A 17,524-nucleotide genomic window follows, 5' to 3' on the forward strand; every position below is an offset into this window, starting at 1 on the left:
CCTGTGAGTGGTATCCTAAACTTCTCATCCTATATCCTAGACTAAATAACGCGGCACGACCATGAACTAGACAAAAAGAAGTGACTAGCTAGGTAACAGCAACGAAATCCTAAACTACAAACTAAACCTATCCCTAAATGCAATTCTACACTAAAATAGGCGTTTCCGACACCGATACTTACACTAAGCTAACAAAGGCTTGAGACCATTATTTAGGGGTGGCAATATTGATCCAAATCATACCGAAAATTTCTTGCATTTTGATTCATCTCGATTTTCGATTCAGGTAAATAGAAAAATAAACACTCTTCTTTTTCAATTCAGATTATTTCGATTTGGTTCGGTTCCGAACTGAAAATCTCCATTCTTCTTAATATTAACAATTTGGGAAAAAATAATCATTCTTTTTTATTGTTCCTTTTTCTTTCTTTTTATTTCCTTTTTTGGTTCAAAGGGCCGGCGACCCCCATTGTCCTGCATTGTGGACCACGGGCAAGGGGTCGTGGCCCTTCGTTGAGGTCGGTGAGGGCTTCGCGAGCCCTCGCCATGGGCGGTGAGGGGTTATGACCCTTCGCTCATGGCCCGCGAGGGTTTCACAGCCCTCGGCCGGTGGACGACGGCTTTGCTGGCCCTTTTGACGCGGCGTTCAGCAAGTATAACAAGCAAATCTTGCTTAGGGAGAAATCTCAAAGTCTAATAATCAATAATAATCATCAAAAACGTGATAACAACACCTTTTATAGGGTGTAAACCCTAAACCTAACCCTAGTAGGATTCTAAACATCAATATCCAAAATTACAAAACTGGCATTAATAGTAAAATAAATCCTGAAAATAATAAAGAAAATAGGAAAACCCATCTAGACATTCCCGAATCGCAGAAATCCATCGTTAGTCATGGCCAAAGGTAGTGAATATTGATCGGGACGCAGTTTCGCTTCAGCTGACCGAATTTGAGCACAATCCGATGTCGTCGGCCCGATCGGCCGGTTCTTCGTACATCACCGTTTCGTCTTCCGATTAGATTTCTGCCTGTCTAATTGATCCCGAAATGCATTACCAGTACATTCTGCATCACCTTTGAACCCAAAAAGGAATAAAAGAAAGAAAAACCAAAAAATTGAACCAAACCTAACCGGATTTTCAGTTCGGTTCGTATTCTGTTTAGCTCGTAATTCGGTTCGGTTCAATTGCTCTCCCTAAAGGTTCAGTTCAGTTTGGTTAGGGGTTCGATTTAGTTTTGACACTCCAAATCATTAGAGCCAAATGAGAACCCGAGGTGTTCCATCACCAACTCCAACAAGAGGAACTCGAGTTCTTATACCGTTCTCTTGCTCGTTCTTGCCAAGACATGAAAAGCAGTCGCTGAAAATGAAATAGGCAACTTGATAGTTCATTTTGTATAAACACTTTTCAAAATCAGTAGGTCAATTTTAGATGACCTGTACAATCTTCACATTGAATTTGTCATTTTCAATCAACGATTTGACAAAAATTGTCACCAGTGGAAAAGGAACACAATCGGAGGTGAAAGTCTATCCCCAAGTCATTGCGTAAATGATTGGTGTGAAAAAAAAAAAAAATTACAGAAGCCAATCCCATAGAGCTGGGGATCCATCCAAATTTAAAAAGCTGGTGACATTCTATGACTTCGGTCTAATATATTGGATAGCGAAATTATTAGGCAATTTACCAATTTGACTTCTACTTTTCAAATCGATTGCACATAATTTACGGGTCCTCTTTGATATGGCTAGCAGGATACCTAGAGGGGTGAATAGGTGAATTCAAAGAACTTGAGAAGTCATCGCACGATTTAAACAACCAAATTCAGAATATAAGTACATGAACAGTAGTATATTCAGAATCACAAACAAGCAAGAATCATTATAATGACCGGTGGTTTCATAAGTTTCTTTATGAGTACAATTTTTGAACCCCTTACTCTTCTTAGTTCTAAAACTAGAGGCATACAAGGCAAGGTGCCTTCTTTCTTTTTGTAGGGGAAAATTATCAAAAAAGTCCTGAACTTATTACAATTGTCCCAATTCAGTCATAAGCTTTTTTTTTCCAATTCAGTCCTAAACCTTTTGTAATTGTGTCAATTCAGTCTATCGGGCAAATTTTGGCTAGCCGGTGCTGACGTGGACCCCGGCCGACCAGCGATCTAATATTATAATAATTTTTTTATAGTTCTTTGCATTTTTTATATAATTTTTTATTATTTTATTTTATTTTTTAAAATTTTTTCTTCCACTTTCCCCTTCCCCTTCGCTTTCGCTTTCCTTGTTCTCCCATGCTCTAAGAGACCTTCCCCTTCGCCATAGCTTTTCTACCGCTAGCTTCGGTATTCTACTTCTTCTCCACCGTCGGACCTCGGGATCGGCCGAGGATGACCCAGTGAGGTTCTCGCCGGCCTCGCAATTGTCAAGTGAGGCTGACCTTGCCAACCTAGATCTAGCGAGCCGTCCTCACCGGATCCGAGTTGGTGAGGCTGAGCCTCACTTACCCAACCATGGTGAGGCCAATGAGAACCTCGCCGGTTGTTGGTGAGGCTTGGCCTCGCCTCACTCGGCCACCGCAAGGCTCGTCCTCGCGCGGTCACTACGAGGCTTGGCCTCGCCCGGCCATGATGAGGCCTGTGAGAGTCTCATCGATCGTCCTTTATGATCGTCGCCGATCGTCCTCTGTTAACCTCATCGGTCATCATGGTATTGGAAAGTCTCGTGGGGCATGGGATAATAGGGGAAGAGGATGGGGAAAGTGGAAGGAAAAAATAGTAACAAAATAAAAAATATATAAAAAAATTCAAAAAACTAAAAAAAATTATTATATTAGGTCACGGGTTGGCTGGCCAAAATTCGCCGGATGGATTAACTTGGCATAATTACAAAAGGTTTATGATTGAATTGGCAAAACAAAAAAAATTTAGGATTGAATTGACATAATTGCAATAGGTTTAGGACTTTTTGGTAATTTTCCCCTTTTTGTAGTTTCTCTTCCTCTGCCACAGCCCTAACCATCAAGTCATTAATTGACCATGTCTCACCTTAGGAGTTGTAATTAGTATTGATAATCTCAAAATTAGATAGAAGGGTGTTTAGGGCTTGTTGCACAATGCAAGTATTAGAAATAGCAATATTAAGAGCCCGATGTTTTATCTGAAGGTACATCCTAAGGACGTAATCCCTAACCCCACTAGAACCATCATACCTCATTGAAAAGTCCTTGCATATGTGTCTCAATCTCATCATTAGACGAGATACGGTTCATAGCCACCAAGGATGCCATTATTTGTCTAGCTGCAGTCAACTAGCAACCCACTCTTCAAGTGTTCCTGAATAGGTCACTTAATAAATAACAAACATATCTAATTGCTTTTTCCCCAAGCAGCAAATTGTGCTTTCTCCAGTTCCTTACTAGTAGTAGCGAGATTTGCAGGCTTATCCTCAGTAAAAGCAATATGAACATCCGCAAGCTCCATCTCATATAGAAACTCCTCTTTCCATATCTTAAAGTTTGAACTAGTAAGAACCTTAACTTTAATGAACTTGCTGTTTACAACTTAAGGTGAATGAATACCAAGTGATGTGTGCGATTAGCATAATGTGAGTATTGTGTAACTTCAAATCATATAAGTAGACATCCATGAGATTTATATGCATCAAAATCTAGTCACATTTGGGCAAAGTACATGATATACAATTATATACTCTCCACGTGACAGTGGTCATGAGAGTATGTTCCAGCCTTGGTGAATTCACCACCTTTGGGTGTACAAACTACTAGGATCAGTCACTCCTCAATCATATGTTGCACATGAGACCCTCCATGAACCACTACACAATCACCTTATTTGAGAGTATGACCACCCATTAGAACACAAGATATTTCACCACAATATGAGACCGACATTTCCCAAACCCAATCAAGTGTACCACTTTAGTGCTCCACACCCAATTAAAGCTTTAGAACTCTCCCATACCATAGATCTAAACTTTATGTTTCACATTTACCATATATATATATATATGTAATTTTAGACTTGAAGACATGGGCAATTTGATACTAAAATTTACATGATATGCTAGTTACATTATTTCATTCATCGATACATGTTAAATCTTATACATGCTATCAATGAGTCATGCTCTACACATTCTGTATGTGATCATATACATGTTAGCTAGTGTCTGTATTTCTGAAACCATAGAATAATATGGGAAAAAAGCAATAATAGCCTAAAAAGTATCAACCATGTAAACTAAATATGCAATGTTGAAGGGCATGATGATATGAGAATGTCGGTATCTACGATGCTCAAATCGGAGCTCCCATGTGCCCTCATGTGCCACTTGAGTGTGCAATGCGTGCAGCGCCCCGTGCAGGTACGTTATCCAGCCTGAATTGCTTGTCTGACCGATTTGACTAGTCAACTGGATCGGGTCAATCAAGTCACCAACGTCAGCACCACATGCTAGGCAATGCAGGCCGACCCTAGAGGAGTGCCACCTCCCAAAATTCTCGTCTACGAGATCTATCTGTCTATCTGATCAAACATAGTTTTCGCAAGACAAAAAATTTCAAAAAGGGGGAAAATTCGAAAGTTCAAGACCTAAACTATTGCCACTACGATACTACACGTAAGTCGCGAAAACGGTACCCTAAGATTACCATAGCTAGGATCTTGATCATAGCAATAGAGAAAAATAAATTTGCACACTCGATTTGGAGTCCATCATTCTTGATGCAACATAGAAATGATCTAGAGCTTAGGTGTATTTCCTGTGCTACCCTATGTATCATTGGTTTAATGAGACTATCCCTCACAAATCGCGTTCTATAACTCTTCCTTGTGTGAGGTTGTTTTTGCATCGGAGTTAGAGGAGAGACATAACTATTATTTATAGAGTTTTCACCCATAGACCCTCTCCCCATAGATCGGGCTTTTCTCGGCTTACACCAGCTAACCCCTTATTAGATTAATTAAAACTTTTATATTTTATTTTATTAGACCAACCCCGTACAATGACACATATCAATTTCAGTTAATGTAAACTCGTCGAAGTGTTAGGATACAGGTATGTGTTGTGTTAGAGAAGTACCACATCGGATAAGTGGTGTGATGTTAAGCGGTTAATATATCATAATTGACCCATAACTCATTGACTTAAGCTTTTGAGTGAATGTGGGTCCAACTAGATATGTTGACGGGCTTGGATTTAAGCTCTCTTTTGGTGATCTCCCCGCACGAAAGGTATTGGATTTCTGCTGCGCGCTCCCCAACACAGAGAAACTCTTGCATAATCTTGATCATTCACTGCATTCTGCACTGCAAAAGCACGAGAAACTCTTGGTTGATTGTTGGAATGCTTCCAATTTTTCTCCTTAACGGATTAATCAATTACAGTACGATAATTGAAAATCAATCTATCAAAAGTCCACGACACGAGCGATGGATAACGTAATCGATGGATCACCGCACAACCTATCATGGATCAATCTGTCGGAAATTGATTTGTTTAGTGAAAATTGTTATGATTATGTGTTAGTCGATGATTCAAATGAATAAAATTTATCGGCTTTCTATGTTAGTTTGATCTTCAACATAATGAGCCATGAGTTAATCCAAGATAAGGATAAAAAAGAAAGGAAAAGAAAAGAAGTGATGCCAGGTAACTCGTCAATTCGGATTTGCCAACTTTTTGTCATTACTACTGACATTATCGACTCTTTCATCAATTTTGCCAATATTAAGTATAGCCTCAACTGAATGAATCGAAATGACTGGCAAGACATACGCCTAATCTTCAATTTGTAAAGGCCTACATTCTATAACTTGTACATCTTTTTGTTCGTTGCTATGTTCTCTAGCCACATTAAAATTTCACATATCTTGTTTGGATTTGGTCCCATAAATAGTTACTGCTATATGCTATCTCTTTCTTTTATAATTGAGGCATGTAACGAGAGGTGTGATGTATTAATTATAGTGAAATTCTCTGTTAGATGTAACTTTAATTTAAGGATGAACTAGGATAAAAACCTTGTGTCGATATCTTTTTCTCGCTTTACGCTTTACTTCGTTTATGGTTTGGGCGCTGAATCCTAAAACATACTTTTATCTAAAGAAAAATAAAAAAAAGTAAAAATAAATGAGAACTGTATTGTAATAATGTCCCCATAACTTGCTTTTTAAGACAGAGATATATGCATTATAAGTTGTTATGGAGACATATCCGTTACAGGTCATGCATGTGGGTTGTGGCAATTTGGCCTCGAACGAGTCACGAGTCACGATATTCCCTCTAAAGTTTGTCCTCATCGAACAAACCAAACATCGTGCGATTCTTATCGAACCATCATATAACATGAAGCCACAACCTAAAAGGTGTCATGATAAGCTTGTCATCTTCCCATCATGAAGTGGTTGCGATCTTTCTTGGGGCTTCCATAAACCTTAACCAGCCAAAATTATGCATTCTCAGCTTCTTCTTTTCTTTTTCTTTTTCCTCCTTTTTTTTTGTAAAGTCCGAAATGGCATACTAGTCATTATCATCTTATGTTATTTAAATTAGCATTTTTGTCATCTATCTCGTTTTCTTTTTCCACTGATATATAAGGTATCGATTTATTGAGTTATTAAAGCTGGACCCATTTTCATTTGCAGTTTGTCGGTGGGTTCTTACATGATTGTCTGCCAATGAGGCGCACTTGGCAGCTGAAAGGAACAGGAAAAAGTAGACCACCTCCTAGTCTACTCTTAATTGGTGATTCTAAAAGAAGTGAGAATCGAGCATAAAATATGTAAGATTTTGTAAGATCACTGTCAACGGTTCTAAAAGTTTAAGCTGTTAGATGAAAGTTTAATTTAATAGTTTATACCTTAATAAAACATCCACCTGACTAGCTTTATCTAGGGTTTATTTCAGGAGGTTTTAATTGAAAAACATCTCATGCGGTGGTCAACATCGGCTTTTTATTGACGTGCAATTACTGTCCAATTACCGTCTCCATTGTCTTGACAAGACCTCAATATGTAGTTGTTTAGCAGGTGACCAATTTTCACAACAATTTAACAGTTGAAAGTGGTGTTGCGGCTTCAGGATTGCCATCTTCTGTATTTTTTAGGGTAAATTTATGGGGATTTTTTTAAAAAATATGGTAAAAAAAAGAAATTACCTATTTAAGTGTTTTTTTCAAAAAATTTACTGATTTAGGACATGTGCACCTCTATTACAGGCGCACATGCCTTGTGCGCCTCCCACAAAGATTTGGGTTACCTAACATTGGGATTTTTGTGACATGCTTACTATTATTCAAATTAGGCCATCTAAATGAAAATGGACGACCTAATTTGAAAGAGAGTTGGGATTCAAAATTTTTCAAACTCCAAAAAAATTCTCGCCCAATTTTTTTCCTTCACCCTCAAAAAATGACATGGCCCGTTCTTGGTCATCCATTTTCATTTGGACAGTCTGATTTGAGTAATGGTAAGTATGTTACAGAAATTTCAATGTCGGGTGATCCGGATCCCTCCCATAGAGACGCAGATGGTTTGTGCGCTTGTATGAAAGGCGCACAAGTTTTTTTTTTTTTTTTACTTTCTTTTTCTCTTTTAGCTACACATTTTATTTTATTTTATTTTTTATATTCTTCATGCCCTGCAAGACCGTGAGCCTCGTGCCGCCGCCTCGCCCTTAAGTTGCCGCCACGTTGTCGTTGTGATCTGAGTAAAAAAAATGTTATTATAAATATAAAAAAGAAAAAAATAATAAAAAAAGGACCCTCGTGTGCCACAAGCCCACAAGCCCCATGCCGTTGCCATGGCAGCAAGTTGCCGCCGTGTCGTCATCGTCATTTGAGTAAAAAAAAAGTTATTTTAAATATAAAAAAGTAAAATAGTAAAAAAAGGACCCCCGTGCGTTGCAAGCCCACGAGCCCTGTCTTGTCGCCATGCCCGCAAGTTGCCGACGTGTTGTCGTTGTCGCCTAGTGAAAAAAAATGTTATTATAAATATAAAAAACAAAAAAAAAGTAAAAAAAAATGTTTTTACTTTCTTTTTGTTTTTGTAGCCACACATTTTATTTTATTTTTTTACTTTTTATATTTTTATATTTATAATAACTTTACTTTTTTTTACTCGGATGATGATGAAGACAGGGGGCCAACTTGCGAGTGCTGCGGCGGCACGGGGTTTGCGGGCTTGCGACACACGAGGGTCCTTTTTTTACCTTTTTTTTATATTTATAATAACCTTTTTTTTTACTTGGATGACGACGACAACACGGCGGCAACTTGCCGGCACGGTGGTGGCACGGGGCTCGCGGGCTTGCGGTGCACAGGGGTCCTTCCTTTACTTTTTTTTCTTTCTTATATTTATAATACTTTTTTTTTACTGGGACGACGACAACACATCAGCAACTTGCGAGCGAGGCGGTGGCATGGGGCTTGCTGGCTTGCGGTGCAAGGGGTCCTCTTTTTTACTTTTTTTTCTTTTTTGTATTTATAATAGTATTTGTTTTTTACTCGGCCACGACTCAAACGACATTGAAGACATGGTGGCAACTCACGGGCGTGGCGATGGCACGGAGCTTGCGGGCTTGCGGTGCATGGGGGTCCTTTTTTTACTTTTTTTTCTTTTTTATATTTATAATAACATTTTTTTTTACTCGGCGACGACTTAGACAACGACGACGACATGTCGACAACTTGCAAGCGCATCGGTGGCACGGGACTCGTGGGCTTGTAGCACACAGAGAATATAAAAAATAAAAAAAAGTAAAAAAAAAACATAAAATGTGCTACTAAAAAAGAAAAAGAAAGTAAAAAAAAAAATTAAGATGGTGTGCGCCTCGTGTACCTCCCTTACAGGTGCACAAGCCATCTGCGCCTCATGTGCGCCTATAATAGAGGCGCGCATGCCCTAAATCAGTAATTTAAAAAAAAACAGTTAAATTGGTAATTTCTTTTTTTTTAACCATATTTTTGAGAAAAGTCCAAATTTATGCCTTAAATTAACCCCTATTAAGAGAAGAACAAATGACCATATTAAGTTTTAAATTTATGCAACCTTTTTTTAATGATTTTATCAAACGAACTTGAGTATCTACAAAAATTCTACAGTGGTCAAACCTATAGATATGTGTGCTAGTGTAAGACAAATCCACAAATTGTTGTACACAAAAATTTGCAATCTCATGCATAGTTGTAGTAGTATTTTTCTTTCAAAAGGCATTTCTGATCGATATCTTAATATTCGAACGGGATGATTTGGAAGTTGACCAATTTCATTGTTCTTCATGTACAGTCTTTAATAGGTTTATTATTCTAATAGTACCTCAATCAATTTTATTTAAGGACTTCTGTACTACAACAGTATGATATTGGTATTCCTATTTAATCACGGGATTTCTTGCTTGAGAATGCAGTAGTTAGGATGATGAATATCTTTAGATTCCAATATGGCAAACTGGGCATCTTATGAATTAACTAGTTTACAAGAAGATTATGACATAATAACTTATAATACAAGGCTGATTTTCATTGAATCCTTTCGATGCCTCTACATATGCAAGCTGGGAACACACATATCAGGAATGTTTGAAAAATGAAGTCTTCGTTCTTCATCTTCTAGATGACCGGTGGCTCCGGCCAATAAGAAATTAAGAAACGGTTAAAGAAAGGCCGAATGGTCCAATTCGGAGGGCTTTGAACTTTGAATGATGCTAGACTTCTAAACTATCAACTTGCCTATAAATACCAAGCAATTCTCTTCACTATCTTCACCAGCTCAAGCTTCTTCAGTAGCAATCACACCAAATCCTTCCATTTCCTACTCGAGTTCATTTCTCTTTGCTTCTTACAAACATGGGTGTTGTCACTTACTCTCAAGAGTTCACATCTGTAGTCGCTCCATCGAGGATGTTCAAGGCTTTGGTCCTTGACTCACACAACATCCTTCCCAAGATTGTCCCCGGGGGCATTAAGAGCGTTGAGTTCATTGAGGGAGATGGCGGAGTTGGTAGCATCAAGCAAACTAACTTTGGCGAAAGTAAGTCTATCATAGATGTTTTTCTACCACGTGAAGTTTATTGTCAAATGTAAAACTCAGAATTAATCTTTTTACTTTTGGGAATTCATTCCACAGGTGCTCACATCAAGTACACGAGGCACATGATTGACGCTATTGATGTTGAGAACTTTTATTGCAAATATACTTTGATTGAAAGTGATATTAAGTTCGACAAAATTGACTTCATTGTCTATGAGGTGAAGTTCACATCAGCTGATGGTGGATGCATCTGCAAAATGACGAGCAACTATCATGTTATGGAAGGTGCAGAGCTCAAGGAAGATGACATCAAGCAGGGCAAAGATAGGGCAACGGGATTGTTCCAGACAGTTGAAGAGTACCTCCTGGCAAATCCCGCTGTTTGTGCTTAAATTATCTTTTCAAGATCCTTCGGGGTGATAATTAATGGAAGTCGAGTGAATTTTTTTTTTCCAATGTTCTTTTTGGCTCTAGTTTAGAGCTTTTGCGTGAGGAATGGTTTTTCAATTGTCCTTCTATGTCCTAAAGGATTTGTTTGTTGTGTGTGAGATGATGTCAGAATAAAACTTGAAAGAGCGCTGAACAATTCAATAATTGGTGTACTACCTTGGGTTCTTCCCTCAAGTAGACCTCCCTTGATTATAATTCATCCAATTGAATTGGTAGGCAAATTTATTCTATATGTACATTGTCACGACCATCTTAATGGTTTGCCAATTGATAGCGGCTAGAATTTCTTATAGTTGTACTAACACTCAGTGCAAATTCTTCCAAACTCTACCAATCTGCGATAGATGGTTGACTCAGTTCATTATGATTAACATGTCCTTTCATTTCTTTCGACTATATTTCGATAGTTAGAACAATACGGAATTAAGCAAGGAATGTTACTGAAACTATAGATTAGCACTAAACCACTACCATATCCCTTGGAATGCCACACTTTGTGCTTTTCAATTCACATGCTTTTCATGCCACTTTTTCATCTTTACTAACGGAAACAAAATTTAACGCTGAGATAATACCTAGCACGATTAACCAAAAATAGACTGCAGTTACACTAATCTAAACATACCTACAGTAAAACGTGTGATTCCTACATCGATACTTAAACTAAGGTGAAAAGGGCGTCCCGAGACTACTTGAGACTATTGTTAGAGACAAATGAGAGCCCAAGGTGTTTTTGTCGTCAACTCCAACAAGAGGAACTCGAGTTCTTATACCGTTCTTTTCCTTGTTCTTGTCAAGACATGGAAAGGAGTCGATCAAAATGAAATAGGCAACTTTGATAGTTCATTTTTACAAAACATTTGCTTTCCAAAATCACTAGGTTATATTTTAGCTGACTTGTACAATCTTCACACTGAATTTGTGAAAAATCCACGCAACCAGAGGTCAAAGTCTATCCTCAGGTCTGCGCAAACGATTGATGTAAAAACAAAATTACAGAAGTCAATCCCGTAGAGATGGCGATCCATCCAAATTGAATAAGCATGTGCCGTTGTATGACTTGTTTTTTTCGGTCGGATCGTTGCATGAACTTAGTCAAATCTATTGGATAGCGAAACTGTTAGGCGTTGCTCCAGAAGGAGGAATGAAAAAAACTAAGCAATCTACGAATTTGACTTCTACTTTTCAAATCGATTGCACATGATTAATGTGACATCCTGTAATCCGGCAGGTCGGACCTTCGGGGGTTTAGAAAAAATAAAAATTTTGGACGTTTCCTCATCTTGGGTGCAATTCCTTCGCGGTTCGCCCCAAAGAGGTTCAGGAAAAATAGATTTGGACTGGATATGGGAAAGGACCCATTTACCCTCGAAAAATACCCCATTTTTAACTTGAAACGAAGGGTATTTTGATCATTTTACCCCTTGGCCGAATTTTGACTATTTTTGGTGGAGAAAATCACCAATTTGTCCCTCTTGACTTTCAAGACACCAAAATATCCCACCCAATAATTATTTTAACCTATATTAATTATTTTGGCTTTCTTCTTCTTCATTTTTCAAGAACCCTTTCTCTCTCTAGCTCACTCCCTCTCTTGGCCGAACTCACCCTTGCTCATTCTCTCCCTCATCGAAAATCCTTCAAACAACCGCCGGTGTCGCCTTGAACCGCCGGAGCTCGACTACCGCCGTGAGCTACTCGGAGTCGCCGGATTTCCGTGGGTTAAAGCCGGTCAAGAGGAGTTGCCGGAGCCGCCGGATTAGGGTCAAAATTTTTCTTGGTTTCTCGCCGGAAAACTTGCTAAAATAGTGGTAAGTTGGTCCCTAACCTTATATTAGGTATCTAGGATGCTAATGGACTTGAGATTTGGTAGATTTGGGTGAAAAATTGGTTATTTTTGGCCATTTTTATGCCTTGGCCGAGAATGAATATTTGGAGGAGAGAGAAAGCTTGTTCTTGCATGAATAGTAAAGTCAAGAAGATAATAGTGATCAAAGTTTAACTATGGTTACTTTATGCCCTAACTAGAGTTACTTTATGCTATTGTTTAACCAAGGTTAGGTTAGTATTTGACTCTAGTTAATTTTTGAACCATGGTTAGTTAATATATTAACTAGGGTTACTTTTATGTGATATAAAGTTGTTATGCCATGGTACTAAATAAATGTGGCATTAGTACTATAGTTTAGTACTATAGTAGAATTATTTTTATATGTTAGAAAATTATTATTGTTCGGCCGTGATAAATTTCCACGTTAGTATAATTTTAATGGTACGTGATTTATAAATTGCTACGTTAGCGTAATATGATCGCATGACGTGGATTGGATACTATGGTAGTGTTAATTGATCGGGTAGTATGAATTAATATTTGGTTTAGTGTGGATTAATCGGGTGATCCCGAATTATTAATTCTCTAACGTGAGTGAATCACGTGGTCCCGAACTATTCTAAGAAAATGATAAGGTCGTATTCAATCAAGTCGTCCGAGGCCAAAGTGAGCCGTATTCGTCTGATTGTCTGAGACCGAGGAAATGTGAGGGTCGTATTCAATCAAGTCGTCTCGAGGCCAAAGTGAGCCGTATTCGTCCGATTGTCTCGAGACCGAGGAAATGTGAGGGTCGTATTCAATCAAGTCGTCCGAGGCCAAAGTGAGCCGTATTCGTCCGATTGTCTGAGACCGAGAAAGTAAGAAAGTCGTGTTCAATTAAGTCGTCCGAGACCAAAGTGAGTCGTGTTCGACTAATTGTCCGAGACTTGATCCGGTCGTGTTCCTATGTGTCCGAGACCGAGATCTGTGGGTCGTATTCCTATGTGTCTGAGACCCTGGTATATATATAGAGCCGTGTTCCATAAAGGTCCGAGGCTCAATGTTATGAACTTATTTGATGGCGGTGGAGTAACGTGGAATATTTCTGGAGTAACGTGGAATATTCTGGTGTAACGTGGAATATTTCCGGAGTAACATGGAATATTCTGGAGCAATGTGAAATACTTCCGGAGTAACGTGGAATATTTTCGGAGTGCCGTGGAATATTTTTGGAGTAAGGTGGACATTTATATTATGGCCTGGTGTGCTAAAAACGGGCCCTGGGAGCACGTAGAATATTTTATTGTTAGACCGAGGCGTGGAACGCCGAAACGGGAGTAACGTAGAATATTGGAGAAGGTGTGAGAATTTTCGGAGAAAGAACGGAATTTTCTGGAATTAAATTGTGGAATTTTTGGGAAGAAAGAAGAATTATTGGAAATTGTTCACTGAAAAATGTGTCTGGAGGCACTAGAGCCCTAATCTAGGATTAGGGGCTAGCTTACTGAGATTTTATCTCACCCCGTCGTGGGTTCGTTGTTTTTCAGACCACCCGCCTTAGCCATGAGTGTTCTGCCCAGGAGATTCGGTATTCCCTAATGTCATGGTACCGGGAGAAGATGGGAGGTTGTAGAGCCATCGGATGCGGAACAGCCACCTGAGCTTGACGAGGATGAGCTGGTGGCGAGAGATGATATAGTACCGGATAGCGAGAACGAGGCTTAGGGTAGTTGGCCTCTTGACTTTTGCTGGCTGTTTTATTTGGGATGTATAGTAGGCTTCGACCACGTAATCTTTTTGTTTTAGTGGTCATAGGCTTGTACGGTGGCCTCCGAAGCCGTAGATTTGGAAAATTGTATAGAACGTGTGGATATGTATATAAGTTTGTTTTTACCGTCCCAAGTCATCGTGATGTTAATTGTTTCTGTACGGGGATTTGTTTTTGCTTCCGCATGAATTTGTTGGCCTTTGGATCCTGGAGAACTGTACATAAGTGTGGCCAGGTGGGATGTCGATGAGCTCGTAGGGTTCGGCTCGTGACATCCCCGTTTGGAGTGGTATCAGAGCAAGGTCTGCTCGATCAAATGAGATTGAGACTTGGAGTAATAAGGAGTGATGACTTGAGGACGATTAGATATTGGGACCCTTAGGATAAGACATTGATTTCTCAATCTTGAGGATTATAGGCTTGAACTTGTATTGTATTCGAATGATTCTAGTATCGTTTTATTTTATTAGTAAACTTGGGTGATGATATTATTGAGGTTTATAAGCGAGCAAGCAGGAAATTGAAGAGTCCTAAGTATGGATTTTGAGGTTGTACATGTGGTTGAGGTTAATAGATGATTGCTTTTGAATAAAGAGTCAGTTGGATTATATGACTATGATTATGGTTTGTCAGTAACTCAACTTGAAGAATATGCTAGAACGTAAGCAATGGATCTATGAGATGTGGCAGTCATTGGTGGAATTAGAGATTTTCTGTAGATAAGAATTGATCTAGAAACTACTATGGTACGTCGAGTAATGAGGACAATCGGGTGGTGCTTGTATTTGTGGCATTAAAATAAAAGTCGAGGGATGTGCACGCATGAGCTTATCACTATCGGACCTAATAAACTGTTGCTTGGTATGGGACAAGTTGACGGGATACCTATAAACCGTAATGAAGCATGGTATGGGACATGTGGAACGGGACTTCCTCCGTAGATGTATGACTTGGGACAACCTGCAACGACCGTGTCTGATGAGGGCGGGGAGTGATCGCCGGGACAGAGAGGTCCGGATAAGGAGCGGCTCCCGACAGGCTTCTAAGATATCAAGGAGGCAGGAATGACCCGGGCCATAAATTGAAAGGGAAAGTCTAGGTATCAAGTTAAGTCTGATCTTGATTAAGAGACGTATTGCACTAAGTTGATCCTCAAGGTGAAATTTCAAAATTTGCTTGGCATTTGTGATGGCGCTTGGGATTGGCATGATTAAAGGCTTCGTGCTGGGCAGTGGATGCCGTTATGTAGTTGGCATCATGTGATTGTTATGGTAAAGGTCTAAACGAGAGATTAGACGGCGTGTGAGGTTCATACCCCGTTGAACCGGTATCTTCCGAAAGTGTGACAGTCTATTGTGTTCGTATTAGAGGAACATGTGCCTTTATAGTTAAAGTATGAGCGATTGACTCATTGAAGTAATGTCTTGAATGATTGCTTGATGTTGGCCTAGTTGAGGCATGCCTAGTAATTGGTGGTTAATTGAGAAATTGCCTCGTTGAGGCTGACTTGATAGATAGTCACCGGTTAAGGGTGACTTGGAACCCTTGGATAATTGGCCGGTAGCTGAGAATTACCTAAGAACCATTGGGTGGTTGATTGCTGGTGACAAATAATGAGAGGAGCATCCTGGAATTGCTAGACTCGAGTAGATGACTTAAGTCTTTAATTCCTAGAGGGAATTGTAGTGGTTCAAGTGCCATAAGAACCTAATGAGGTCGAACGACCAGAGTATGGTCACTAGATGAGCATTTTGCTCGAGTATGAAAAATATGAGAAGATTCAAGAACTGAAAGGAATCATGATAAGTGAGCAAAGATGAACCACGAGAGTATGAGCGCTGGAAGAGCGTGTGGCTCGAGCTTGTAAGTTGTGCGAGACCCTAGAGTTGAAGGGGTCAAGAGAACCTTGAGAGGAATTTGAAATTCGATGGGTAGGCGACTCAAGAAGGAGCTGCCGTTGTTGCCCAAAGCAGATAAGACTGCTATCGTTGATTGTGTTGTTAGCAAAGTGAGCTCGTGGGAAAGACGATAGAGAATGGAAAAGAAAATTGTTTGAAAGAAAGCTGCGGAAGAGTGCATAAGAGTGAGATTGATTAAGTTTGATGGAGAGAGAGTGAATTGAAATTGCCTCCCTCTGGATTGAGGGTTTCGTGAGAAAACCTTAGAAGTTTTGGGTGCACTAAAGAAAGAAAGTGACCCTGGCGGTGATTAGCCTTAAGAGGCTATTGATGATTGGTGAAATGTCACCAAATGAAGAGTTTTCCTTGCAGGCATCGTACCTGTCTAGATCGCCTTTCTTGAGTTGTTTAATGGAAGTACCTTCCCGGGATTGCTTGAGAGCAAAGGTTGTGGGGATCCTAATAATCTTGCAAGGATCTGAGAACAATCGACCAATGTGAGACAGAGTTCTCAAAGTCGTTTAAGCATATGTTAAATGTGGTCAAGGATCCTTTGAATAAAACCTGAAGTCCCTAAGTAGATTTGAATTCGGAAGCCTTATGGCTAGTTGTTATTCCTGAGTCTGAGGAATTGTAATAGATTTTAATGAAGGGAGCGGATGATTGGAAGACATATGAATAAGAGAACCCTTGCTCATGGATTTCGAGCAAATAAATGTTCATTATGGAACATGGAGCGTGCCTGCGAGAAACGGCTATTGCCTTGGCGTAAGACTCGTAATGAGAGATTGATGTTTTGTTTCTTCCGTCGTGAGGAAAATTAAGGAAGAAGTTATGTCAATTGTTTGATCTTGTTGAATAAAATAGGATTAATTAAGGATGAATCGGGACCACTGGAAGTGACATTGTGTGTTATTACCCTAAAGAGTAGGGTGTCGTTCTTAAAGGGGTGATTGGACCATGAGATGGTCGTGGAGGGAAAGGAAAGTGAATGGACTTGATAGTCCTGGTTATTTGTAATTTTATTGATTGGTTGAGCAAGCGAAGAGAGCATCTAGAGTGTAATTACAAAGTGACTTGAGGAAGTCAAGTTGCATGTTCAAGTGTGGATTTATGGTGATTAAGGAGGAACCTCGATTCCTTGAAACCTTGTCACCCGAGGTGATTGAGTCTCCGGAAGAAGAATATCGAGTATGGTGGCATCTAAATCCTGAAGTACAAACTCTGTAGTTGACATAGACTCCAAGATTGACGTCCCGTGGAATGGGAAAGACGAGGGGGATTCGAAGTAAGAGAATGCCACTGAAGTGTATAGTTTCCTTCATGGGGAAAGAGCCCTAGTGTGGAAGGAAGAGAAAATACTAACTGTCTTAATATTAAGATTGAGTGTCAGAACCGAGAAAGAGGACACAAAACTTGGATGATTCCTAAAAGTGAAGTTCGAGAAACTGTCTTGTAGATGGCATTGAATCTTAGGACATGTCGATGTCCAGTTGAATGAATGAAATCAAGATAGGGTTGCATTAGTTGGTTGTGAAACCAAG

The 17,524-nt window shown here is 39.4% G+C and overlaps 1 protein-coding gene across 1 annotated transcript; it reads left to right on the forward strand.

The window, feature by feature from the left end:
• Nucleotides 1-9,770: 9,770 nt before the first annotated feature.
• LOC115751779 (major strawberry allergen Fra a 1-3-like) lies at nt 9,771-10,648 on the forward strand. The gene is made up of 2 exons (XM_030689771.2): nt 9,771-10,054; nt 10,151-10,648. Exons 1-2 carry the CDS (start codon nt 9,871-9,873, stop codon nt 10,444-10,446), a joined length of 480 nt encoding a protein of 159 aa, XP_030545631.1. The 5' UTR covers nt 9,771-9,870; the 3' UTR covers nt 10,447-10,648.
• The last annotated feature ends 6,876 nt before the right edge of the window (nt 10,649-17,524 follow it).

This window comes from Rhodamnia argentea, chromosome 1 (genome assembly GCF_020921035.1).
Source record: "Rhodamnia argentea isolate NSW1041297 chromosome 1, ASM2092103v1, whole genome shotgun sequence".
Lineage (NCBI taxonomy): Eukaryota > Viridiplantae > Streptophyta > Magnoliopsida > Myrtales > Myrtaceae > Rhodamnia > Rhodamnia argentea.

Bases quoted from the DNA above. Each gene is read 5' to 3' on its own strand.
- LOC115751779 (XM_030689771.2), top strand. From the start codon at position 9,871: ATGGGTGTTGTCACTTACTCTCAAGAGTTCACATCTGTAGTCGCTCCA. The intron at 10,055-10,150 runs GTAAGTCTATCA...TTCATTCCACAG, and splicing joins GCAAACTAACTTTGGCGAAA to GTGCTCACATCAAGTACACG.